The sequence below is a fragment of the Rhamphochromis longiceps genome, linkage group LG23 (genome assembly GCF_057381845.1).
Source record: "Rhamphochromis longiceps isolate RC_006_pf linkage group LG23, R_longiceps_female_GT1.1, whole genome shotgun sequence".
Lineage (NCBI taxonomy): Eukaryota > Metazoa > Chordata > Actinopteri > Cichliformes > Cichlidae > Rhamphochromis > Rhamphochromis longiceps.
This window is the reverse complement of record NC_140578.1, coordinates 21128497-21152940: the sequence shown is the minus strand read 5'-3', so window position 1 is coordinate 21152940 and position 24444 is coordinate 21128497. Positions and strand designations below refer to the sequence as shown.

The 24444-nt window shown below is 43.7% G+C and overlaps 4 protein-coding genes across 6 annotated transcripts; 2 read left to right on the top strand and 2 right to left on the bottom strand.

The window, feature by feature from the left end:
- Positions 1-167: 167 nt before the first annotated feature.
- On the bottom strand, positions 168-11054 carry LOC146641842 (kinesin-like protein KIF1B; the record flags this gene model as incomplete). The annotated part of the gene is made up of 4 exons (XM_085398233.1): positions 168-1577; positions 10536-10689; positions 10783-10904; positions 11004-11054. Coding segments are annotated over 3 exons (306 nt in total), but the record flags the coding sequence as incomplete, so codon positions are not given.
- LOC146641844 (serine/threonine-protein kinase pim-2-like) lies at positions 182-1575 on the top strand. The gene is made up of 4 exons (XM_085398234.1): positions 182-187; positions 957-1137; positions 1224-1394; positions 1484-1575. Exons 1-4 carry the CDS (start codon positions 182-184, stop codon positions 1573-1575), a joined length of 450 nt encoding a protein of 149 aa, XP_085254360.1.
- On the top strand, positions 4191-7171 carry LOC146641843 (uncharacterized). Of its 2 annotated transcripts, XM_085399033.1 has the most exons (3): positions 4191-4491; positions 5468-6064; positions 6416-7171. In XM_085399033.1, exons 1-3 carry the CDS (start codon positions 4474-4476, stop codon positions 7091-7093), a joined length of 1293 nt encoding a protein of 430 aa, XP_085255159.1. In that variant the 5' UTR covers positions 4191-4473; the 3' UTR covers positions 7094-7171. The 2 variants fall into 2 exon arrangements, with proteins under 2 accessions (XP_085255159.1, XP_085255158.1); XM_085399032.1 differs by lacking the exon at positions 4191-4491 and having other exon boundaries at positions 5353-6064.
- Positions 11055-14282: 3228 nt separating the features above from the next.
- LOC146641841 (leucine-rich repeat-containing protein 31-like) lies at positions 14283-17443 on the bottom strand. 2 transcript variants are annotated; one of them, XM_085399223.1, is made up of 5 exons: positions 17225-17443; positions 15996-16098; positions 15506-15670; positions 15168-15323; positions 14283-14894 (listed from the first exon to the last, which is right to left on the bottom strand). In XM_085399223.1, exons 1-5 carry the CDS (start codon positions 17441-17443, stop codon positions 14437-14439), a joined length of 1101 nt encoding a protein of 366 aa, XP_085255349.1. In that variant the 3' UTR covers positions 14283-14436. The 2 variants fall into 2 exon arrangements, with proteins under 2 accessions (XP_085255349.1, XP_085255351.1); XM_085399225.1 differs by lacking the exon at positions 17225-17443 and adding an exon at positions 16860-16949.
- Positions 17444-24444: the final 7001 nt, after the last annotated feature.

The window sequence follows — 24444 nt, the reverse complement described above, 5'->3', positions numbered from 1 at the left end:
GTGTGAACACTATACTGCACTAACTTTAACGTGGCACATTTCAGAGTACATGTAGTAGCTGTTTCACACTAAAAATGAACACTTGTACTGATCAAACAGATGAAATAAGAAATAAAGGCCTACAAATGCCTATGTTTACATAGGCACTGCGCATGCGCAGTGCCTATGTTTACATACGCAGATGGCGGTGACGCAGAAAGAGAAGAGCAAAAGTGGATCGTTGAATGAAACGGATGAACCAGAACTGGTTTGTAAAAATGCTGCAACTTTAGTGGTGTGGAACTGGTTTAGCTTTCGTCCGTCAGATACACAACAAAGCACGATTTTTGGTAGCGCATGCTAGCGGGCCGTCGTTATTACCGTGTTGTTTGGAAAATACGGCACACTTAAAATCAATCCTTTGATTTTTCTGAAACTCGACAGTGCCCCTTATAATCCCGTGTGCCTTATGTATGAAGTCTGGTTGTGTTTACTGACCTCAAAACGATTTTATGTACACGGCGACTTTGCTAAGCTACAAAGCCGCACCGCTCGATGGATTGTCGGAGCATTACGGCTATCGTAGGCAGGCGCCTCGCGGAGTGATACGTACTGCACCTCAACGTGATATTACCGTATTGTGTGTGTATAACCTCTTTTTAAGCTTTGTGGATATTTTACATGGTTATGCTGAGGATATGTCGGCCAATTTCCACTGGAAATGCCTTTTGGTTAAACTGTCAGCGAGGAATTTGCATTTGCACTGTTACATTTTTATATAACTTTAATGCACATAAAAAAACAGCTGCTTGTTTAAGTGAAAATACATTTATGGGGTTTTTTGCACTAATAAAGTTGTGGAGTTGTAAAGTATTTTGTCTAGTGTCAATTATATCGTCAGTTATATCGTTATCGCAACTTTTCAAATGTATATCGTGATAAATATTTTTGGTCATATCGCCCTGCTCTATTTCCAGGTCATTCTGAAGCAGCTGGTTGATGCTGCGAAGCACCTGGAGGATAAACACATCTTTCACCGGGACATCAAGAGTGAGAACATTCTAATTGAGACCGGCTCAGATGTACCACGTGTTCGTATCATCGACTTTGGACTGAGCTGCTTTGTTAAGGAGCAGTCGCAGTACCGCGTCTTCTATGGTAACATATTCTGCTCTTGCTCTTCACAGATGTCACAATTTTCGCCTTTTGTTTTAGAAGAAATTGCAATTGTGTCTGTTTATTAGGTACAGAAATTTACTCCCCTCCCGAGTGGTACGGGCGCAGTTGCTACAGGTGTGGACCCACCACGGTATGGCAAATGGGAGTGGTTCTGTACGAAGCGCTTCATGCCGGGGACTTTAACACCACGAGCTTCCTCAAAAAGCGCCTGAAATTCAAAAGACATCTGTCCAAAAGTAAGAAAACGTCACACTTCAAGACTGACTGATGGCTTGGACCACTGGAACTATCATCTTCATGTTTTTTCTCTTTCCTTTCTTTCCAGACTGCCGGGATTTCTTGGACGCGTGTTTAACCAAAGTCCCGGAGACGCGGCCGACGCTGGAGGAGCTACAGCATCACACTTGGCTGAGATAAGCCTATCACACACACACACAATTCAGACGTTATCATTTATGTGTGATGTATGAATTACCTTTCTTTTTTTCAGGAAATAATTTTTTTTAATTGGCCCACTTTAAATTTCAGTGTTTTGGAATTCCTGTAAACCCCCCCAGCCATCCCAGGAAAGGGGATCTCTCTTTGAATGGGCTTTCCCGAGGTTTCTTCCCGTCAGTCTGGCCCCCCCAGGGGAGTTTTTCCTCGTCTTCATAGAGAGCTTGGGCTGGCTCAGGAGCTCCATCAAAACTGTCTTTATTTAATTACTCTAATGTAATCATATACTTTAAAGTAATCAAATAAAAGACAGTAAAAATCTGAAGACTTGAAGTAAACTTCCATTAAAATAAAACTTGTTTAATTCATCTTTGCTGAGGATACTGTGTTATTACTATTTCAAGGATTATGTCAGAACACCGGATACTGGTACCCATCCCTACCCATCACTAGGGAACAGAACAAACCAGACATCAATTACAACAAAAATGACACTGACCCAGCCAGCATGACTCGTCTGCCTTAAGAAATGTTTAGCAATATTACAAATTGGGTGATATGCCTTAAAGTAGCTTCTCATGTGTTCAGCATTGTCAAAGGCTACATTTTAATTAAAACCACAATCTAGTAATGTTCTGTCTTTAACCTTCCTAATTTGTTTTTTGTCCTAACCTAATACTAAATTGCCAGTGAAAACAAAAGTTACATAAATAAAGAAGAGTAAAGAAAATTACGGTCTCACACAGGAGTCAAACTCTAGTTTCTAAATGCTGTCAGTAATAGGAAATTCTATCTTTAAAAAAAACCCAAATTGTTACACCACTTTGTCAGCCTCGCTGGCGTCAAGAATCATTAGTATTACTCCTATGCTAAAGCTTTAGTAGAGGTTGCACATCAGTTGGTGTCCCCGCCCCTTATCCCCCTTAAAATCCTAACTTGAAGATGCAGAATTTGATTCCTATTAATATGGATGTCATTCATGAAAGTAATACCCAAGCAAATAGCAATTTTATTATGATCTGTGCTGCAGTTGTAAGACCGGGCACTCGAATCTTTCCTAAAACCCTCTCCCCACTCCCTACTGACATTGTCGTGATGTTACTGATTTCTCACTGCAGTCATGCAATTTATTCTATAAAAAGCTTGAACGCGATAGACGCGAACAGAGCGTCAGGTTTACATGTAAAGTCAATGGAAAAGCGCGATGACCCGCGATTGCGGCTCCTGCAAAAATTTGGAAGCGTACAATGAGAGCAATTTGGTACGTTTGGGGGGGGGTTTACCTCCGATGGGTGCTCTTTTTCGCTTTCGCTGCCTTCCAGGAGGGGAAAGGATGAAAAGAGAGGCGATTTTCCAGCTTCTTGCCTTCCCTATGGTGTGATCTAAGGTTGCAACCGACAACACAGCTCGTAGGAACTCAGTGCCACGGCCCTCGCTTGGGGGGCGGGGAGACGTGCACTCGCTTTTTCCTGCTCCAGCCAAGTCCTCCGCCTGCTCTACATCTGTCCTATTACCTTTTATTACGCTTGCACTCATGCCTTTGCCTTTCACCACTTCAAAACTGCGCCTACTTCAATATTACCTTCATATGCTCTCTTTGCTTTTCGCCTTCCTCACTACACTAAGTACCATTTTTTAACGCTGTGTACTCACTCTTGCTAAGTACATGTGAACAGATCTTGAAGAAAAAAAACAAAACGAAACATACTTTTCTTTTCTGTTTTATTGAAAGCACTTTACAGAAAGTACAATTGTTTACAATGAACAAAGAAGTAGGTACACTGTAAAATCTAATTAGTTCCCAGAACTCAAAAAAATTGAGGAAACTCGTTGCCTCAAAAAATTGAGTAAAGCTTAGCTAAAAATGACTAAATTAGGTCAACTTATTTATTTTGAGTACTCTGTACAAGCTCATTTGTTCCCAGAACTCAAGAAAATTGGATCAAGTTTACGTAAGATGACCAAGTTAGGGCAACTTACTCATTTTGAGTACACTGTACAGCCTTGTTAGTTCCCAGAACTCCAAAAAATTGAGGAAACTCGTTGCCTCAAAAAAACTAAGTAAAGCTTACTTAAGATGACTGTTAGGACAACTTACACATTGCAAGTCTGCAGTATTAAGAATAACTTGATATTTCTGACTGTACAATTTTAATTGTTTACCTACTGACAAACAAGTTCAACTAAATGAAAAAACTATTTGTGGTAACCTGAATATGATTAGAAATAATTAACAACACTTTTTGTAATGATGTTAAAATCAGCCCAACTTTTATTTTCAAGCACAACAAAGTATAACAGCCAACATACTGGACACTGTTCTGCTGAACAACAAACAATTATATTGCCGTCAGTGTTATAATCTTACAATGAAACAAAGTCTTAGATGTAATTATTCTGAAAATAAGTTTAGGCCTACCACCTACTTGATGATTTTTAAGTTGGTTTTTTTCTGTTGTTATTTCAATTATATTTGCATATTTGAAACAAATTTTATCTATCTATCTATCTATCTATCTATCTATCTATCTCTCTCTCTCTCTCTCACGGCACACGTATATTGTCGGGTTTTTTTCTTGGCCAGGGCATATTTTAAAGAGGAATTGCTCTCCTGGTACTGGTGTGTCATACTGCTGAATTTGGTATCGGTGCTCAAACCTTTTGTGTTTGTTTCAAACAAGTTGTCCACCCAGGGAAGCTAAAATGTGTTCTGTGTGTTCTCAGATGAACATATGAGACACTTTGACTCTTCAGTGCAGTGTGGAGCTTAACAAAGTTCTGTTTTGTGTCCCAGCTGATCAGGAGGAGGAGAAGAGTCTGACGGAGCAGCAGAGGAAATTTCAGCTACTTGGACTCAGCTCAGCCACTGCAGAGAAAACAATGAGCTCAAAACAGAAGGTGACAGATACTAGTGTTAAGAAATACTCCATTAAAAGCTGAAGTACTGATATGTATATTTTATGCTAAACCAAATGAACCTTGTGCAATATTAATGTAATGTAGAAATAATGTATACAATGTATACAATGCCTACATCTTAGACGGTGACGTTGCCTCTAAACATCAAAATGAGCAGGAAGATGTTAAAGTGGGATTCAGCAGGATTCAACCCTAAAATCAGCTGTAGTGGCTCAGTGTGGGGAAAAGGGTCACAGCTCACAATCATTTCTATTGAGAGCTCCGGTAGATTTTTTTAATGTACAGGCTGTGATCAGCTGACCTGCTGCTCTCTGTGAATTCATCCAGATGTCTGCAGATGTTTCATGAGTTGTCCTGGCTGATTTCCTTTCTCTACACTGACAGTACACTGTCTTTATATTAGACACTAAACTGTTGGTATGTGGGTGGAGCTCAGTGAATGAATGTCAGCATCATGAGCTTAAGTTTAAGTTAATCTCTGCTACACTTGATGTAATCTAACTCTGACATGAGCACCACAGTCACTGTGCACCAGTCACACACTGTTCTTTACTTAAATCCATCACATTACAGTAAACTTGCCTGCTTATCCTGCACTAACCTGCAGAGGATTTTACTGCAGTCTTTACATCACATTGTGAGACAAACTGCACACAAACAGTTTGTGTGTTTGCTGATGTTTGTTGGGCTGATAGAATCGCTGCATTTGAAATTACCTGCCACATAAAAAATATTACTCCATTTATTCTCGCTCGTCTTCTGTATTGCTAACTAGATGTTGAAATACCGCGACCGCAACTTATCAGCACCTGCAGTCGTTCAGGTTCTGGTGGTGTTTGGTGCCACACTCCACCTTCAGGTTTAAAACTAGTGTTAATGGAGGGAGTTTGAAGCTTCAGTTTGTTTAATGACTGCATTTCACTCACTGCCTCTGTTTGTATCTCTGTCACTGCAGGACCAACGTGGACCGAGAAGTCAGCGCTCTCAGGAGGCCGACAAACCTCACAGAAGAAAGAGAGAGAAAAAAAACACCTGTGACGAGTGTGGGAAGGATTTTACCTGGAAGTTTAAACTAAAACAACATCAGCTCATCCACACTGGAGAGAGACCGTTCAGCTGTGACTTGTGTGGAAAGTCGTTTTCCTGGAAGAATGCCCTAAAAACACACCAAGTCGTCCACAGTGGAGTTAAAGCTTACAGCTGTGATCAGTGTGGCAGAGCTTTTACTCGAAGTAGCTACTTGCAGAGACATCTAGTTACCCACTCTGGAGTTAAGGCATACAGCTGTGACATCTGTGGAAAAACGTTCAGCCAGCTAGGGTACCGAAATATACACCTACGCATTCACTCCGGAGAAGATGTGTACTGGTGTGATCAGTGTGGCAAATACTTTACAACAGACGCACAGTTACAACACCACATGTTTACCCACACTGAGGAGAGACCTTATCAATGTGACCTGTGTGAGAAGACTTTTAAAACTCCACAGTACCTGAGACAACACCAACAGATCCACACCAGAAAGAGACTCTACAAGTGCAGTTACTGTGAGGTTTGTATTTTTATTTTATTCTTGTAAGTTCAGTCTGACTGTTTGGAACAAGTCTGCTCATTAAATTGTGTTAGCATGTTAGCACTTCTACTGCACCGAAGAGTAGCTCTGAGCCATTATTCAGGTTTTCATTTCATTTAAGTGTAAGTCAGATGTTACTGTAATATTAAATAAGTATTGCTGTAGTATTATGGTGGTAGTATTGTAGTTATTGTAGCCCAGTAAACTGAGTGTGTTAATTGAAACAGTAAAATGTAATTGGACGTCTGCAGAGATGCTCTTTATTTCAGGCGACTTTCAGGATAAAAGTGTTGAAGGACTGACTTACACTGTCTTTGTGTCTTTGTTTAGAAGCAGAGCGACACAGATGGATCCACTTCTCAACCCTGTCATCGCTGTGGTGGTGGGAAAGACTTTCGTTGTGACATCTGTGGAAAAACTTTCAGTCAGCAAGCCGGCCTAAAAATGCATCAACGTAAACACACTGGAGACAAACTGAAATACTGCAAAGAATGTGGGAGAAGCTTCCCCACATCAGCTGAGTTAAAACAACATGAACTCTTTCACAGTGGGGTCAAAAAGCACCTCTGTGATCAGTGTGGGTCATCCTTCACCACTGCAGGTAACCTTAAAAGACACAAACGAGTCCACACAGGAGCGAAACCATACAAGTGCAGACACTGTGACAAAAGCTTCTCACAGTCAGGTAATTGTAACGAGCATGAACGTACACACATGGAAGGAAACTACAGCTGTGAGCAGTGTGACAAGAGCTTCAGTAATCTCAGTTCATACTCTGCACACAAACGATCCCACGTTACTAATAAACTGTTTCACTGTTACCACTGTGCCAAAACATTCACTTCATCATCTGCTCTGTGCAAACATCAGCGCGATCACGCAGGGCTGAAATCGTTCCCATCACAGGATCAGAGTGACTCTGAAGAGAGAGAAACATCCTCTGGTTTCAGAGTCCAACTTAAAACCCTGGAGATCAGGCTCCACAGAGCTCAGGTCGGCTCTCCTTAAGTTTAAGTTAAAGTTCAAATGAGGCTATGAATCAAACTTCCTGTAGTTCCATTTTAATCTTTATAAATTGTTCTTCTGTTTGTGTTCAGTCGTTACCTTTTTTTTCAGTGGTTGGATTAAAAATCAGTTTTCTGTTGTTCAAGTTTTTATTGAATGTATTTTGTTAAATAAAGTTAAAATATTGTTAAATAAAGAATTGTTTGAACGACAAAGATTTTGAGCCATGATGTCATTTCCTGTATTTCAGAGTAAAGACTGAAGTGACAAATGGAAACATGTTTACAGTCATGGAATAAACACTGATGGGTCATCTGTAGGAAGTACTATTGCTGACCTGACAGACTCGACCTTGTTTACAAAGAAAGAAAGGAACTGATGACACGTGTCAGCAGAGGCTTTCAGGGTTGTTTAGAGTAGAGCTGATAGTCTTAAAGAGAACATGGCGATTATGACAATTTAACACAATGATCTGAGAAAAATGTCTGTTTCTCTCATTTTTACTGTATTCTGATCAAATTTCCAACATTCTTTTAACATTTCAAAAGAAATTGTCTTTCTTCCACTTTCACACTTGGCCCTAAAAACACCAACATCCGTGCATCACCCTTGTGTCAGTCTAATGAACCTAACATGTGAGTGATACATAACACACATTCACACTGGCTGCATATATCAGTCCGGGGGGGCAGAGCAGAACTCTGTATGAATCAGACGCGCTCACATATTCAGGCTTTCCAGAGGCGTTTACCATCAGAAGAAGCAGAACAATGAATCATCAGCACCCTGCAGAAGAACACAGCAAGCAACAACTCTAACAATAAAGACGTGCTGGAGCCAAAAGATGCAGATAGCGAGTTTTAAACGATAACGCACAGGATCAAAGGGGGAGAGGGTAAAAACCCACTGCCTCCTGAGATAAAGATCAGCAAGTCAAGCTGGCAGCAGACGACACAAAACGCTCTCTGGAGGAGGCGGCGACTGTGGAGCAGGCCGACGGAGAGGCGGATCGGCAGACAGGAAGCTCCCGGGGTCCCACAACAAGATGTTGCGCGTCAGACTGGAGCAGGATATCCCCATGTTGGTGACACTGCCCATCGAGGTACAGCCCAACTTGGCAAACCAACCCTTCCCTTTCTTGGACACCACACTGGCTGATCTGGGCATCCAAGACTGAGTCTCACTCCGTGTGGGGACGTTTTTTTGTTTTTGTTTGTTTTTTAAGAAGCAATCATGTGTATATATTCAGCTCAGAGCTGAAGGAGAGGGTGGTTTGGGTTGACACCAAGAAGACCCATCCTAGAGGTACGGCGGTGGGATCCAACTGCAGGGATGTGGTCAGATGGCAGTCTGTGGAAATCAGGTGACAGTGAGAGCAACTTGATTTTCCTATTTTGTCCTTCAGATACGAGTGAAAGCCCAGATGCCAGGAGACAAGCAGCTCCAGGAGGTCCTGTACAGCACCGAGGTCCACACTGACCGCTCCTTCTGCTGCACTGGAATGGATACCCATACGGAAAAGAAATAGTAAAAACTTGTAATTACTGATTACTGGGCATGAAAGTGGCCACTTTCATGAGTAAATCATATAAGGCTTACATGATTTACTCATGAAAGTGGCCACTTTCGCATTACTTTCATACATTGTTTTAGTAAGTATCCAAAACATACAAGTTTCATTATATAATTTTTCAAGGGATCTTATATCTGTTTTCACACTTATATGCTTTTCATACAAGTTTCACACAAGACAGATACAAACTTTATAAGATTTATATATATCTTTTCCATATGGGTATCCTGCCCTGGAAACAGACGTGTGCAGGTCTAGAAGCAGTTTAAATCCCATACTTTTTTGATCTGTGAGGCTCTTAATGTCACGTCTGCAGCCATGAAAGTCAGCTCAGGGTTTCTTGATTCTGATTTTTCTTTGCTGTGTCACATTTAGCTCATATCTGCATTGCCATGCCCTGAAAACAAGCTGCTGAGCTTTAGTCAGGCTCAGGGACAACGGGAGATCTGAGGAGCAACACGATGAGAACAACTAAAACTGAACAAACTTAACATCTGATTACCTTTTTTATTTATAAGAAAAAGTTTAACGCACCAACTGTCCACAGCAAAGCTTATTATGACAAGACTGCTTTTATTCAGTGATGTCAAAGTGTCATCACTTCATACCTCTGAACTGACATTAGATGTATTGCATACCTTGTTAGAATTACACTGTTGAAGCATTTGTAAAAAGCTTCTGTCCTTGTTAATTTATGTTTTAGGATAAGTTTTTGGGCTGTGTAAGGTCACAGGTTGCATTTCTGAGCAGAGTAGTAAAGGTAAAGTAAGTGTTTTCAAAACTAGCCACTCAGCATGTGTACAAACAGTGAGAAATCTCTGAAGAAAACCGTTTGAAGGAGCAAGAGCACACGTGTTTCTCCACATGTTAAAGCCCGCTTTAATAATCAATATGAATCAAAGACTTCTGTCAACACAAAATAAATGTAAGGAAACACATCCAGTTTCTATAACTGACGACAAGCTTGGACCACAGTGATCTAAACTCATCCTCTACATTGGAAATTTAAACAAATGTAAATGTGGTTTTTACTGTACCAGAGCAGGGCTGTGTGTGTAGAGCACAGCCAGGCAGCTGAACACTGTATGGTTCTCTTTTTGGTCCTCTTCGAGCGGGAGACGAGCCACCAAAGCTGGCAACACCGGTCAGTGAACACATTCAGCTTTCAGGCCCCTCTTCTGTGGAACCAGCTTCCAGTTTGGATTCAGGAGACAAGATTTCAAGATTAGGCTTAAAACTTTCCTCTTTGGTAAAGTATATATTTAGGGCTGGACCAGGTGACCTTGAATCCTCCCTTAGTTATGCTGCAATAGATGTAGCCTGCCGGGGATTCCCATGATGCATTGAGTTTTTCCTTTCCAGTCTCCTTTCTCACTCAGTATGAGTTAATAGACCTCTCTGCATTGAATCATATCTGTTATTAACCTCTGTCTCTCTTCCACAGCAGGTCTTTTATCCTGTCTTCCTTCTCTCACCCCAACCGGTCACAGAAGATGGCCCCGCCCCTCCCTGAGCCTGGTTCTGCTGGAGGTTTCTTCCTGTTAAAAGGGAGTTTTTCCTTCCCACTGTCGCCAAAGTGCTTGCTCATAGGGGGCCATATGATTGTTGGGTTTTTCTCTGTATCTATGAAGCGCCTTGAGGTGACTTTTGTTGTGATTTGGCGCTATATAAATAAAATTGAATTGAATTGAATTGAATTATCTGAGGAAGAAGCAGAGTTGGTTTGTTTCCAGCTGAAATCATCCAGGCTCAGGAATTTGAATCGATCCACATCACTTCTGCTTGAACTAGAGAACATGAGTGTCGACTTACATTTGGTCTGTGAGACACATGTCATAGTGACAGTATTTGGGTTAATATGGCATTACTCACCCTGGTCGCATTTCTTCAATATCAGGCACCAAGTTCAGGAACTCGTTCTTTTGCAGCCGGCGCAAGGTAGGAGGTCTCCAGAGTGGGAACCATCGGGAAGTTTTCACAGTCTGAGCAGGAGGGACTGGAGGCACGTGAGCTGTTCTCAGGGGTCCTTTAACACAAATCACACCAAGTTAGAATCAAATGGATAACCTGTCAATAACCGTTTGCAGATCGAGGTCAATGTTCCTAAAAATATGTTTACTTCTGGCCCATGGAGCCACAGCGGGAGTCCGAGAGAGAGGGGCAGGTAGAGGAAGGGGTGAGGGTGGCACTGCTGAAGCGCGTCACGGATGGATCACGTCCGATCGGTGAGATGAGAGAAAGCTGAAGTGAAACAACAGCAGGATGAGGTAGACGTCAATATAGGAACTCCCTGATGTGACACAGAAAGGCTATTTTTTATTTCTTTGTATTATTTCTCACCTTGCAGTCACTGATGCTGTTCACCAGCTGCTTGTATTCAGTATTGAAGGTGTGTGTCAGAAGGCGCAGGCACTACAACACAACAGGAACAAGACCGATCAGCTCCGAGCAGAGAAGGAAGAAGGCAGCAACAAGAACGCCCACTAAGCCCACGTTTTTCTCACCTTGGTGGCCAGCTCCTTCTCACGCTTTCAAAGGTGGTGCTGGAGATCTGCGAGGAGACGGAGGTGGATGTGGACAGAGTGCTGGAGCTCACGCTGGGGGACAGAGACTCACTCAGGGACTTGGTGGTGGGAGCTGTTCCCACGGGAGCCGCCTCTCCCAGAAGGTGACGGGTCTTTTCCACCTGGACGAAAGATGGGGGCGAATGTGAGGTGGGGAGAAGAGGGGAGGTTAGTCATGTAAAGTCTGTACTCTAAGAAAAAACTTTTTAGAATAGCACTTTGGTCTTTGAGCTGAAAAGTCATTTTTCCCTCAATGATATTAAACAGATTTATTTCTTTATGAATCTTTTAAGGCCCCACCTCCTGCAGCTGCTCCATCTTCTCCAGCTCCCACTGGTGCTCTAGGATGAGGCTATCTCCTCTGGGCCTCCAGCCGGCCAGGTTCTCCTCTCCACGCACATAAGCCACTGATGTGTCCAGGACCTTCCTCCTCCTCCTCTGCATCCCTGCTCAGGACATGAGCCCTCATTAGGATGAAGCTCTCCACAGAATTATGATAAAACAGCTGCCGTTCTTTAAACATGTTTCATGGCCGCTCACCTGGGCTTCCAGTGTCAGACATCTTACACAAGCTCAGCTCGTAGATCCCAGTCACTCGGTTGCTATAATGAAGCAGAAGTTTTGAACAAGGAAACTTTGTAACGAAATGCCAACGACCGCCTGTCTGTTTTCAGGGCTGTATTTGAAGCCATGCTCCAATCAGGCAAAGTTTTAAGTGTTGCACATTTCGATGGGTTTCTTTCAGCTGACATAGTTTCCATTTGGGTCATGTGGTGTTAGATACCCCAGCGTGTGGTCATAGGGTGAAGAGCCCGGACGATTAGTGGGATTTTAGGTGTGGTGTAAAAATGACGCTGCAACTTTAAAAACGTTGTTGCTTTAAGGATTAACGTACAACCATACTTGGGCTGAGTTTGACACTGGTTCTCTTCAGTAATTAAAATAGCTTTAACACATGATAAGATCAAATGTCAGCTACACTGTGACAGTCGAGGGGCCACACTCAGATATATTTATTCGCTTGTTCTCTTTGTGTGATAAGAGTTTCCATCTGAATTTAACCCCTGTGTGGGGCTGATCTTTCATTTCATTTTATTTCAAGCTCAGATTCTTTGCCTTTGGCACATTTTCTGTGACGAGACTTCAAACCATTCCCACCGTCCTTATTAATCAACATGGTGAAGTGATTCTTCGCAAGGTGATGGGATAGGAAGAGTTTCAGAAAATGAGGCCTTTTGTCTTTATTGGAGAGGTCAGTGCAGACAGGACGGATGGGGGGAAGGCGAGGGGGGAATGACACACAGGAAACGGTGTTGGTCAGACCCAAAGACAGGCGTGGGCAGTGAGGACTCTCACCTTCAGACTCACTGTCTAATCAGTCTGACAGTGAGTCTGAAGACAGAGCAACCCAACACACGTTACTATGTTCATCATCATCATCATTGTTTATTTATATAGCACTTTAAAAACACACAAGGCTGACCAAACTGCTGAACAATAGAAACATAATAGATACCATAAGAATAATAAATATAGCGAAAAACAATAAAATACAAGTCAGTCAACCACTGAGTCAAAAGCCAGTGAATAAAAATGCTTTTTCAATCTGGATTTAAAAACCAGCACTGATGTCGATTGCCTAATGTGAAGAGGAAGATTATTCCAAAGCTTAGGAGCCACGATAGAGAACGCTCGGTCTCCTCTCAGTTTCAGCCGTGATTTGGGGACTGAGAGCAACAGCTGCTCAGCTGACCGGAGCGAACGAGTGGGGACATAGGGCTTCAGCAGGTGCCAGACCATTGAAAGATTTAAAAACCAATAAAAGAACTTGAAAATGAATCCTAAATTCAATTGGAAGCCAGTGCAGGGAGGCCAAGAGTGATGTTATCACTAAGCAGGACATTAAATCAAATTAATGAGACACCAAAACAAGAGCTGGAGCCCAAGACAGCCATGAAGTCACAGTGTACACAAATACACAAGAAACACAGAAACCAGCTGGGTGGATGTGGCTCGGGAACCTTCTGTTACCTTGAACGTCGGTGTTTTGAACGCTGGCTGCTCCAGTCTGCTTGTATTTGTCCAAGATTTCCCCTCATATCTTGGTTATGGTTATTTTTTCTTTTATTAAACTGATCACACTCCTGTTCATGAATAGAAAAAAACCCCATCAGTGTATTTTCACTTAAACAAGCAGCTGTTTTTTTTGCATTAAAGTTATATAAAAATGTAACAGTGCAAATTCCTCGCTGACAGTTTAACCAAAAGGCATTTCCAGTGGAAAGTAGCCGACATATTCTCAGCATAACCATGTATAATATCCACAAAACCTGAGAAGGTTGGAGAGAAGGTAGGTGAACTCTGCTGGGATCTGCGTTTAACAAAGTGTCTAAAGACGAAACAAAGAAATCTTTCTGTAAATGTTCAGATGCACAGACTGGACTGAAAAAGAGTGAAAAAGCAGCTAACGTCCAAAAATAAGAAAACTTTGAAAGAACTCCAAAAAAACCTGGAGAACTTTTGCTCAAAAAACAGTTTTGTTTTTTTTAAATTACAAGGCAATCTGACAAAATGTCATCAAATGAGACTCAAGACTTCTGCAGGTCTCTGCCATGACTCAATTTTTTTTTCTTAACGGCAGAAACAATTGTTCCTTTTTTACTTTGTTTCTATTTTCTCTTCTTGTTTTTATCTGTTGAACAACAAACAACATTCATGCTGATTCACATAATATCCTGTCTCTACTCTCTGGGATTTCCTCGTAGCTCTTTGATGCAAAGAACATCCATCAAACGCTCCAGCTTGTGCTCAACATCATCGTGAACGGTGAAGGTACTCTGACGAGAAAATACTCAGTCGACCTTTTGGTTGATTTGTTAAAGAACCCCAAAATAGCTGATTACCTAACAAGGTATGCAGATAATTCACAGCTCTTTTCCTGAATAGCTGCTTTAAAACTCTGCTGAAAGCCTTTGTCCATTTCCAGGTATCCCCACTTCTCGGCATGTGTGTCTCAAGTGTTAGGACTGCTGCATTGGAAAGACCCAGACCCTGCAGCCAAGGTGAGAGACGACAAATATGATAACCCACACCAGCTGTGCTTAACTCTGTAAGTTCCCAGTATTCCCTGAAACCATCACGTGTGACACAGTTTACATCAGACGTGATGCAGCTGACGTCAACACTGACCTTCTTGTGGTAACAGAGACTTAAAAAAATAATAATAAAGCAACAAAGTGGGTCGCTCTTTGACAGTAAATTCCAGTGCGGTCCGCTCCAATCTCCTCAGGCTGACTCTCTTCTAGGCTCTCCTGACTGTTCCCTTTACATGTTGATGATGTGTCTTGTAAATCTGGATCCCTTTCCAGCAGGACGCTCCTCTTTTTCAGACAGTACCTCAGCTGCTCTCTCTCCTGACAGTCAGCTGTCCACCTCTGCATGGCCAGTCGAGCCAGCGCCGGCATTTGAGGCAGAGCTCGGAGCAGAGCGGGCAGCCAGGCTGAGCACGGAGCAGAGGTTGAAGGTCGCAAACTGACATCCACGTCTTCCAGAGAGCCCAGACCTCCTGCTGCAAACAGACTGCACCAACCGTTGTCTCCCACCAAGCTGTTGTAGGACAGATCCAGTGCACGGAGTGAGGAGAGACAGCCCCGTCTGCACACGGCAGCTGCACAGAGGAAGAGGACCCATTGATAACTGATCACTTTATGCCTGTTCACTTTACTGTTTTGTTCACAATGTTTCTGATGGAGACAAAAATAACACCGAATAGTTTCATTGTTTTGTTTTATACGACAGCTACAGATGCTGGCAGCATGAAATAAATGAAAGAAATATCAATTTCCTTCAGGCTTTACTTGTCTTAATATACATTTATGCAGCCTAATGATCCACTACAGACCAAAAAAGAAAAAGTATAATGTCATTGTGTGTTAGTTACCCAGATGTTGCATGTCATCAGTGGTGAGCTCGCAGCTGCAAAGACGGAGCTCGCTGACGACTGATGGCTGCAGAGCATCCAGCAGGAGCGCCAAGTGACCGCCAACCACTTTACACCAGGAAATATCCACCGTGCGCAGATAGGACACCGCCAGGGCTGATGCATAAACACAAAGTTTTCACCATTTCAGGCTAGAGGGTGGAAGAGGTATTCAGGGAGAATGACTTGAAGGAAAACTTCTATAAATAAACAAGTGTGTGTGTGTGTGTGTGTGTGTGTGTGTGTGTGTGTGTGTGTGTGTGTGTGTGTGTGTGTGTGTGTGTGTGTGTGTGTGTTACCCAGAGCAGTGAAGGACTCGTTGCTCATGTAGCAGCTGTTGAATGGCAGCCTCCTCATTTGTGTCGCAGGGAGGGCGGAGACCAGCAGGTGGACCACACCTCCCACTTCCTTATTGGATGACACATCAAGCTCGGTCAGTGCAGTGAGAGAGGGCAGCACCTGGACTGAAAAACAACGAGTCACATGACTGCTGCAGCGAGCATGCGATTAGTGTCCGGCGTGTGAGATTGGTAGCAACTGACTCAGAGCCTCTAGATCATCTCGCGTGAGGCAACACAGGTGGAGGTCGAGTCTCTCCAGGTGTGTGACGTGAGCCAGGTGAAAGGTGAGGCGGCTCAGTCCACCAGCTAGAAGCAGCTTTACAGTATATTAATCAGAACAATGCTGCTCTCTAATGTATCTTGGTAAAGCGCAGAAAAATCTAATGTTTTATATGATACAGTGTGATTTCAGTAACATATCATAATGGAGGCTTCAGCAAGTACTTACGAAGGAAATCTTTCCTCTGCTCTTCAGTTAGTTCATCAAATACCTCCCAAAACATCTGTATGGTGGGGTGGCGGTCATGATATCTCCAACCATAACTTGTGTTCTGAAAACAGTGAAAATGACTGTTATAATCATAGAGTTTGTAAGGTCAGGCATACACTATGTTGCCAAAAGTATTCCCTAACACATCCAAATCATTCAGTTAATGTGTTCCAATCACTTCCATGGACACAGGTGTATTAAATCAAGCACCTAGGCATGCAGACTACTTCTACAAACGTGTGAAAGGACGAGTCGCTCTCAGGAACTGAATGAATTCCAGCATGGTAATGTGATAGGATGCACCAGTGCAACAAGTCCAGTCATGAAATTTCCTCGCTATTAAATATTCCATAGTCAGCTGTTAGTGATATTATAACAAAGTGGAAGTAATTGGAAATGACAGCTAGTCAGCTGATGCTAAGGCTCATAGTGCACTTAAGTCACCAATATCTGCAGTCTGCTGTTGTTACAGATGTCCAAACTTCATTGGTTTCCATGGCTGAGCAGCTGCATCCCAGCCTTACACTGACAAACACAATGCAAAGCGTCAGATGGAGTGATTTAAGCATCTCAACACTGGACTCTAAAGCAGTGGAGATGTGTTTACTGGAGTGACGAATCACACTTCTCTGACTGGCAATCCGATGGATGTGTCAGGGTTTGGTGGTTGCCAGAAGTACTTGTCTGACTGCACTGTGCCAAGTGTAAAGTGTGGGCATGTGTGCACATGGCTGGGCACCAGTGCACAATACAAGGTCCATAAAGACATGGATGAGTGAGTTTGGTGTAGAAGAACTGGACTAGCCTGCACAGAGTCCTGACCTCAACCTGATAGAACATCTTTGGGATGAATTAGAGCAGCAACTGTGAGCCAGGCCTTCTCCTCCAACGTCAGTGTCTGACACCACAAATGCACCTCTGGAAGAATAGTCAAAAAATTCCCATAAACACACCTAAACCTTGTGGAAAGCTTTCCCAGAAGAGTGGAAGCAGTTATAGCTGCGAAGGGTGGGCTGACTATTATATTATACTATCATACAAAAGTCTGGATTAAGACTGAGATGTGACTCAAGTTCATATTTGTGTTAAAGCAGCCGACTGAATGCTTTTGACAGTATGCAGTACACAGTTATTGTGCTACAGGACAGCTGTGAAACTACAGCCTGTGTCTGTTTGGCTGACTCTACCTGTTTGAACTTTTCCCAGTCATGCACGTCCTGGCCGACCAGCACTCCCTGCAGCTCCTCTGGTCGAAACAGCCTCACCAAATCCTGCTCACACACCAGGAAGAAGCCTCGCTTGAACTCCTGGAACAGATTCTCCACTGATGTGTTGAAGGCATGATTCACATAGGCCTCCACAAACTCCTTCCTGTTTAGGAGGGAAAATGTTAAATTAGCAAACATTTCACAGAGACAAAGGTGCTGCAGATGAACCTCACAAACACTTCATGTTTTATATGCTTACTTATTTTGACCTGTCAGTGGCTTTCCAGGAGTTTGAGGATCCAGGTCAACATCTGTTCCATCCCAGATTATCTGTAAATTAGTTATAAATCAGATGAGTTTAGCTGCAAAACCTGAGAATGAGACAGATTACTGATCATCTTCTATAGTAAAACACATACCAAAAGTCCATGTAGAGATTATCCAGAACATCATCTTCATAGTTAGATAAGATATAAGATAATTTTTGATTTTTTAACTTGCGAATAATCTTTCTTGCTGTAAAATGATCGACTTCAAAGCCTTCCCACATTCATGGGTATCAACAACTGCTTCTCTCCTCCTCAGTATGTTACCACTTACCTGAATACGCCACACCAGCAAACTGACAGTAGTGGTTACACTTACTGATGATCTAGTGCACTTGATTAGCACTTGGCTAATACTGACCCTCTTAAATAATTATGGAAATAGTCTTGGATGTCTTAGTTTTTGAAACATCTGAATTTCGGCTCAGTGTGTGTTAAATAAATAATGACCTGGTATAATGTGTTCTGTGCTGTTCATCTGAGGTTGCATTTACCTCATATTAAGACCTACTAAGGACCTGATTGTTTTTAATTATGTCCTGATACATAAAACCTGAGAGCTCACATAACTGCATATGCTCAGAATAGACAGCACACATGGATACAAATTACTGCCTTGCAGCAGCAATCTTCAGACCATCACTATGAGCTCCATACAAGGTTACACTGTTCCTGTTATTAACAGCAGGGGGCACTATCAGCCACAGACTGGGAGCCAGATATGCTCTGCTGGTGCCTCATTGTTACAGAGGAAAGACTCTATAGTGAGAAACAGCTGAGGGGGAAACACTGATCTGGAAACGTCTGAGTGTTACAGAGGATATACATAGCACTGTCACACAATCACAAACAAATACAGCAAAGTACTAAAAAGGGTGTTGCCTCCAAAGATTGCTTTTACTGGTTTGGAGCTTAGGAGGCTTAATAACAACAGGCATGAATGAAGACAGATCAGAACAGCTGTTTGATCACAGCATCCAGTACCAAAACAATCATCCACACTCAAGAGCCTGTTGGCTTCAGAGTCAGCAGCTGAATGTCTAAAATATCAAATGTCATTTTTGGTCCATCAGCTACAGCATGAACTGCTTAAAGTGAGAAGCAGCCTGAAGCCCGACAGATTCATCTTTCCAGACTGAAAATATCTCAGAGTGAACCGAGTGGTGCGTTTTCAGGGTGATCTCACAAAGTCAAATCCCTTTAATGATGTTCTGTCCTGTCTTCCTCTATCAAAAGCACACAAACACTATAAAACATTGTTTCGGTGCTTTGGGGTTTTGTTTTCTACACAGAGGTATAGCACGACTAGACCCTAAAGGCAGGCTGCTCACCTACAACCAGCTCACGAACATCTTTCCAATGGAGCTCGCTGCCTTTCTCGTGGATGAGGGTCACTGTGATCCTCCGCTGGATCCCCTGCAGCAAACATAACAGGAGCTCAGGATCACAGTGAGCACAGCTAGAGCAACATTACGCTTTAAAAGAAGATATTCAACTGTGTACAAAGGAAGCAGTTACCACTGTGTGAGTAATAAGGAAACAACATGTGCACCAATCCTGTACCTGGTGCAGCAGGTAGGTACCATGACAGGGCAGGCCTCCACTGTGATCCACGATGGCTGGGATGTACCTGTGCATGGAGGGAGGAGGTGACACAACATCCCAACTTATAATATTCTTCCTGGAGATCATTTTTATGGTTCCTTTAAAGCTTGTGCGTGAATATAACACTCCAGGTGGATACTCACTCTCCAGTGGGCTCCAGCTCGCTGATCTCAAACCAGACCAGCAGGTCGTACTTGCTGACACACTGACCCAGGTTGGATTTGGTGATGGTGTTCAACTTGGAGGCTGCAACTGGCACACACACACGCACGCACACACACACACACACACACACACACACACACACACACACACACACACACACACACACACACACACACACACACACACACACACACACACACACACACACACACACACACACACACACACACACACACAACGTTAACAAGTGGGAATTTTTCTGGATTTAAGAGAAGGTGAATAAAAGTGAGCAGTATTTACTACATGCTTTGGGTGACTAAATGGAGGATGGATAGGTGACATGAAAACACTACTGACCCTTTATACTGAGCCAATAGCTCACACACTTCTATTAAATCTGTCTAAAGAGCCAGTAATCACAGAGGATAGATACTGGAAGCAAACTGAAATGTTAGGAGGAACTAAATCACACATTACAACACCAGTGGCAGCACCCTGCTGTCTCACACATCGGGATCACGGTCCTGTTGAAGCGGGATAATTGCTAAAGCTCACAGTTGCATTCCTCTATACTCAATATGATGGAAAAAACTATTTTAACAAACAATTAAAAAAGGAACAAGTAAAAGATCTACTATAGCCAAAAGAAGACCATTTACAGACTATAATCAGAATCAGAATCAGAATCAGAATACTTTATTGATCCCTGGGGGAAATTATTTTTTGTTACAGTGCTCCATTTTAAACCAACATTAAGACAAGACAGACAATACGCTAACTAAGAATAGTACAATATATACATATATATACATACATACATACATAAGTCACTTATAAATAAATATTTGGAAAAGAAACATGTGTAGCTGTAGCAGCAAACAGTGTGTTAAGTGGATGCGTTGTACAGGGAGATGGCCACAGGCAGGAATGATTTCCTGTGTCGTTCAGTGGTGCTTTTCAGTAATCTCAGTCTCTCACTGAACGAGCTCCTGTGACTGACCAACATGTCATGGAGTGGGTGGGAGGTGTTATCCAACATTGTCTTTATCTTGGACAGCATCCGCCTCTCCGACACCACCTTGAGGGAGTCCAGCTCCATCCCCACAACATTGCTGGCCTTACGGATCAGTTTATTAAGTCTGTTGGCATCTGCGACCCTCAGCCTGCTCCCCCAGCATGCAACAGCATAGAGGATCGCACTGGCCACCACAGACTCATAGAAAATCCTCAGCATTTTCTGGCAGATGTTGAAGGACCTCAGTCGCCTCAAAAAATAGAGACGACTCTGGCCCTTCCTGTAAAGTGCTGTGGTGTTTTTAGCCCAGTCCAGTTTATTGTCAATGTGTACTCCAAGGTATTTATAGTCCTCCACAATGTCAACACTGACCCCCTGGATTGAAACAGGGGTCAAGTGTGTCCTGGTCTTCCTGAAGTCCACGATCAGTTCCTTGGTCTTTGCCACGTTGAGCTGCAGATGATTCTGCTCACACCACGTGACAAAGGAGTCGACCACAGCCCGGTACTCTGTCTCATCATCCCTGCTGATGCATCCAACCACCGCAGAGTCATCAGAAAACTTCTGAAGATGGCAGGTCTCTGTGCAGTGGCTGAAGTCTGTGGTGTAGAGGGTGAAGAGGAAGGGGGAGAGGACAGTCCCCTGTGGTGCCCCTGTGTTGCTAATCACCTTGTCAGACACACACTGTGGGAGACGTACATATTGTGGTCTTCCTGTCAGGTAATCAACAATCCAGGACACCAGAGAAGCATCCACCTGCATCGCTGTTAGCTTATCACCCAGGAGGGTCGGCCTGATGGTGTTGAAAGCACTGGAAAAGTCAAAAAACATGACCCTCACAGTGCTCGCCGGCTGGTCCAGATGGGTGTAGACACGATTGAGCAGGTAGATGATGGCGTCCTCTGTTCCGAGACGAGGCTGATAAGCGAACTGAAGGGGATCCAGATGTGGTCTTACTATGGGTCGCAGCTGGTCCAGGATGAGCCTTTCCAGGGTCTTCATGATGTGGGAGGTCAGTGCCACGGGCCTGTAATCCTGGGGGCCACTGGGACGAGGCGTCTTTGGTACAGGGACGAGGCATGATGTCTTCCACATCACCGGGACCCTCTGCAGACTCAGACTCAGCATAAACAGTTTATGAAAGACTCCACACAGCTGGGGGGCACAGGCCTTGAGGACAAGGGGACTCACTCCGTCTGGTCCAGCAGACTTGCCTGAGTGAAGTCTCCTCATTTGCATCTCAACCTGGTATTGAGTGAAGGTGATGGGTGGGGGAGGGGTGTCAGGAATCTCACAGGAGGCAACATGTGAAGAGAGAGGCTGGCACAGTGGTGTGGCTCTGGATTCCAGGCTGACTGCAGGTGAGGTTGTGGGGGTGGGAGCAGACACTGTGGTGTCGAATCTATTGAAAAACAGATTCAACTCGTCGGCTCTATTCTCACCTCCCTCAGCTCCCCTGCTGTTGGTTGGCCTGAATCCAGTGATGGTCTTCATGCCCCTCCACACCTCTCTCATGCTGTTCTGCTGGAGTTTCCACTCCAGCTTCCTCCTGTAATTGTCCTTAGCCTCTCTGATCTTGTCCTTTAGTAACACCTGGACCTTCCTCACCTCCTCTTTGTTGCCCCCTCTGAAAGCCCTCTTCTTGTTGTTGAGGAGGGCTTTGATGTCCTTAGTCACCCACGGCTTGTTATTTGGGTAACAATGAACAGTCTGAGCTGGAACAATGGAGTCGGTGCAGAAAGTTATGTAGTCTGTGATACACTCAGTAAGCCCATTGATGTCCTCGGCGTGAGGCTCACAGAGTGTTTCCCAGTCGGTCACCTCGAAACAGCCCTGTAGTTCCGCTATTGCCTCCTCTGACCACCTCCTAACAGTCCTGGTGGTCACAGGTTCCCTCCTCACAATTGGCACATAGCGGGGGGTGAGGTGAATCAGGTTATGATCTGACCTACCAAGTGGGGGGAGGGAGGAGGAGCTGTATGCATCCTTGACGTTAGCATACAGTAAGTCTAAAGTTTTCTCTCCCCTGGTGGGACAGTCCACATATTGTTTGAATGTTGGTAGTGTATTGTCCAGTGATACATGGTTGAAGTCACCCGAGATCACAATAAAGGCACTCGGGTGCTGAGTCTGTAGCCGAGCTATGGCAGAGTGGATAGTGTCACATGCAGCTGTGGGGTTAGCAGAGGGGGGAACATAAACAGCCACCAAGATGACGTGAGAGAATTCCCTGGGTAAATAATACGGCCTGAGTCCAACAGCACACAGTTCAGTGTCCGGGCAACAAATCCTTTCTTTGATTGTTATGTTGGCAGGGTTACACCACCGGTTGTTAACTAAAACAGCAAGCCCACCTCCTTTACGCTTACCGCTAGCGATGCTGTCCCTGTCCGCCCGAACAGTGTGGAAGCCTTCCACGGAAGCATTCTCATCGGGAATGACCTGGTGCAGCCATGATTCGGTGAAACACATCAGGCTACACTCTCGGTATTCCCTCTGACTCCGTACCAGTGCTGAGAGCTCGTCGATTTTACTTGCCAACGATCGCACATTTCCCATCACGATAGACGGCAGACACGGTTTAAACCTCCTCCTCGCTTCGAGCCTCCGCTGTCTCACCGTCACCTTTTTTCTTCTCTTCTGTCCTTGACCTCTGCATCCCCGATGTGTTTTCCTCCAAATTTCAGCTGGTACTTCTGCGGGCACTTCTGCGGGCCTGGCCAGCGAGCCGGCCGGCATCAGGGCGATCAGCTGATCTCTGGAGTAAACAGTCCGTGCGTGTAGGAGATGTGCCGCGGTCCCGTTCCATGATAAAAGTAACAGTTCCACGGCCACCAGAAGAACAAAAACTCTCTCAATCCACATGATTGAGTAAGAGATAGAAAACGGAGGAAAATACAAGTCAGAAAAAAAAAGAATACGTAAGAAAAAAGAGCTAAACTAAGAGAAAAGCAGGAGCGACTGTAACAGGCTGCACGCTGGTTGGCGCATGCGCACTTATATAGCCCTGTGAACAAGTATTTGCCTCCTTTCTCATTTCCTATCTTATTCCATATTTGTCACACTTACACCTTTCACATCAATACATTTATAACATTAGACAACAATGTCTAATATTCAACGGCAGTTTTCAAGGGCAAAACGCTATCCAAACATACTTGGTCCTATATGAAAAAGTAATCACACAGAAAACCTGATACCTTGTGTGTCACCTCTGACACCAACAGCTGCAGCAAGCGTTTGGTGCTAGAGGTCACATTTGGACTCTGGACCTCTGTGGAGTGTGCACATGATCTCATTACTGTCTAAAAATCCAAGGAGTGCTGAATCATTGAAAAATACACAGTAACAGGTGTGTAGCATCGCTAACTAGGTAGCAACAAGCCTCTAATTGGATAATCCAAATTGTCACTAGGTGTGAATGTGCAAATGAATGTGAGTGCGAATGGTTGTCTGTCCCTATGTGTTAGCCCTGCGATAGACTGGCGACCTGTCCAGGGTGTACCCTGCCTCTTGCCCTATGACAGCTGGGATAGGCTCCAGTGACCCCCGCGACCCTGAAAAGGATAAGCGGAAGCGAATGGATGGATGGAATTTTTCTTCCTTTATGCTTACAGCCACGCTCTTGACACAATCAGGACAAAATGCCATGGCGACTGTCCCTTGGTGACCTTCTTGGTTACCTCATTGCAGATGTTTTTCTATATTGCATAACTACTTTGGAATGATGCATCAAAAATAAATAAATAAATGAATACATGCCAAAAAAAGAAACATTTGTTTTAATGTGGGGTTTGAAAAAGCCCACCTTTTGAATTATAAGCTGTGAAAAATGACAGACTTTTTCTCATTATTTGGTAAGGATTAAGACGCACAAAGAACCAGTAATTCTTGCCCTTCAGCAGTCACAGAGGTTTAAACCATGCTGGTGAAATTAGTGCCATTATCTGACAGGGAGAGGAGCTGCAATATTTTCTATATGGCTCCAAGAGTGATAAAATGCCTCACAGCGATGTTCATAAATGTCAGTCATGCCCTGGCAGAGAACTCCACTGCTGAATTAATATTATATGTCAAACAATGCTCCA

Bases quoted from the DNA above. Each gene is read 5' to 3' on its own strand.
- LOC146641844 (XM_085398234.1), top strand. The intron at 1,138-1,223 runs GTAACATATTCT...TCTGTTTATTAG, and splicing joins GCAGTACCGCGTCTTCTATG to GTACAGAAATTTACTCCCCT. The intron at 1,395-1,483 runs GTAAGAAAACGT...CTTTCTTTCCAG, and splicing joins CAAAAGACATCTGTCCAAAA to ACTGCCGGGATTTCTTGGAC.
- LOC146641843 (XM_085399032.1), top strand. From the start codon at position 5,420: ATGACTGCATTTCACTCACTGCCTCTGTTTGTATCTCTGTCACTGCAG. The intron at 6,065-6,415 runs GTTTGTATTTTT...GTCTTTGTTTAG, and splicing joins ACAAGTGCAGTTACTGTGAG to AAGCAGAGCGACACAGATGG.
- LOC146641841 (XM_085399223.1), bottom strand. From the start codon at position 17,443: ATGTTTGCTAATTTAACATTTTCCCTCCTAAACAGGAAGGAGTTTGTG. The intron at 16,099-17,224 runs GTAGAGTCAGCC...CACTGTTTTCAG, and splicing joins ACTGGGAAAAGTTCAAACAG to AACACAAGTTATGGTTGGAG. The intron at 15,324-15,505 runs GTAACACACACA...TTTATGCATCAG, and splicing joins CGAGTCCTTCACTGCTCTGG to CCCTGGCGGTGTCCTATCTG.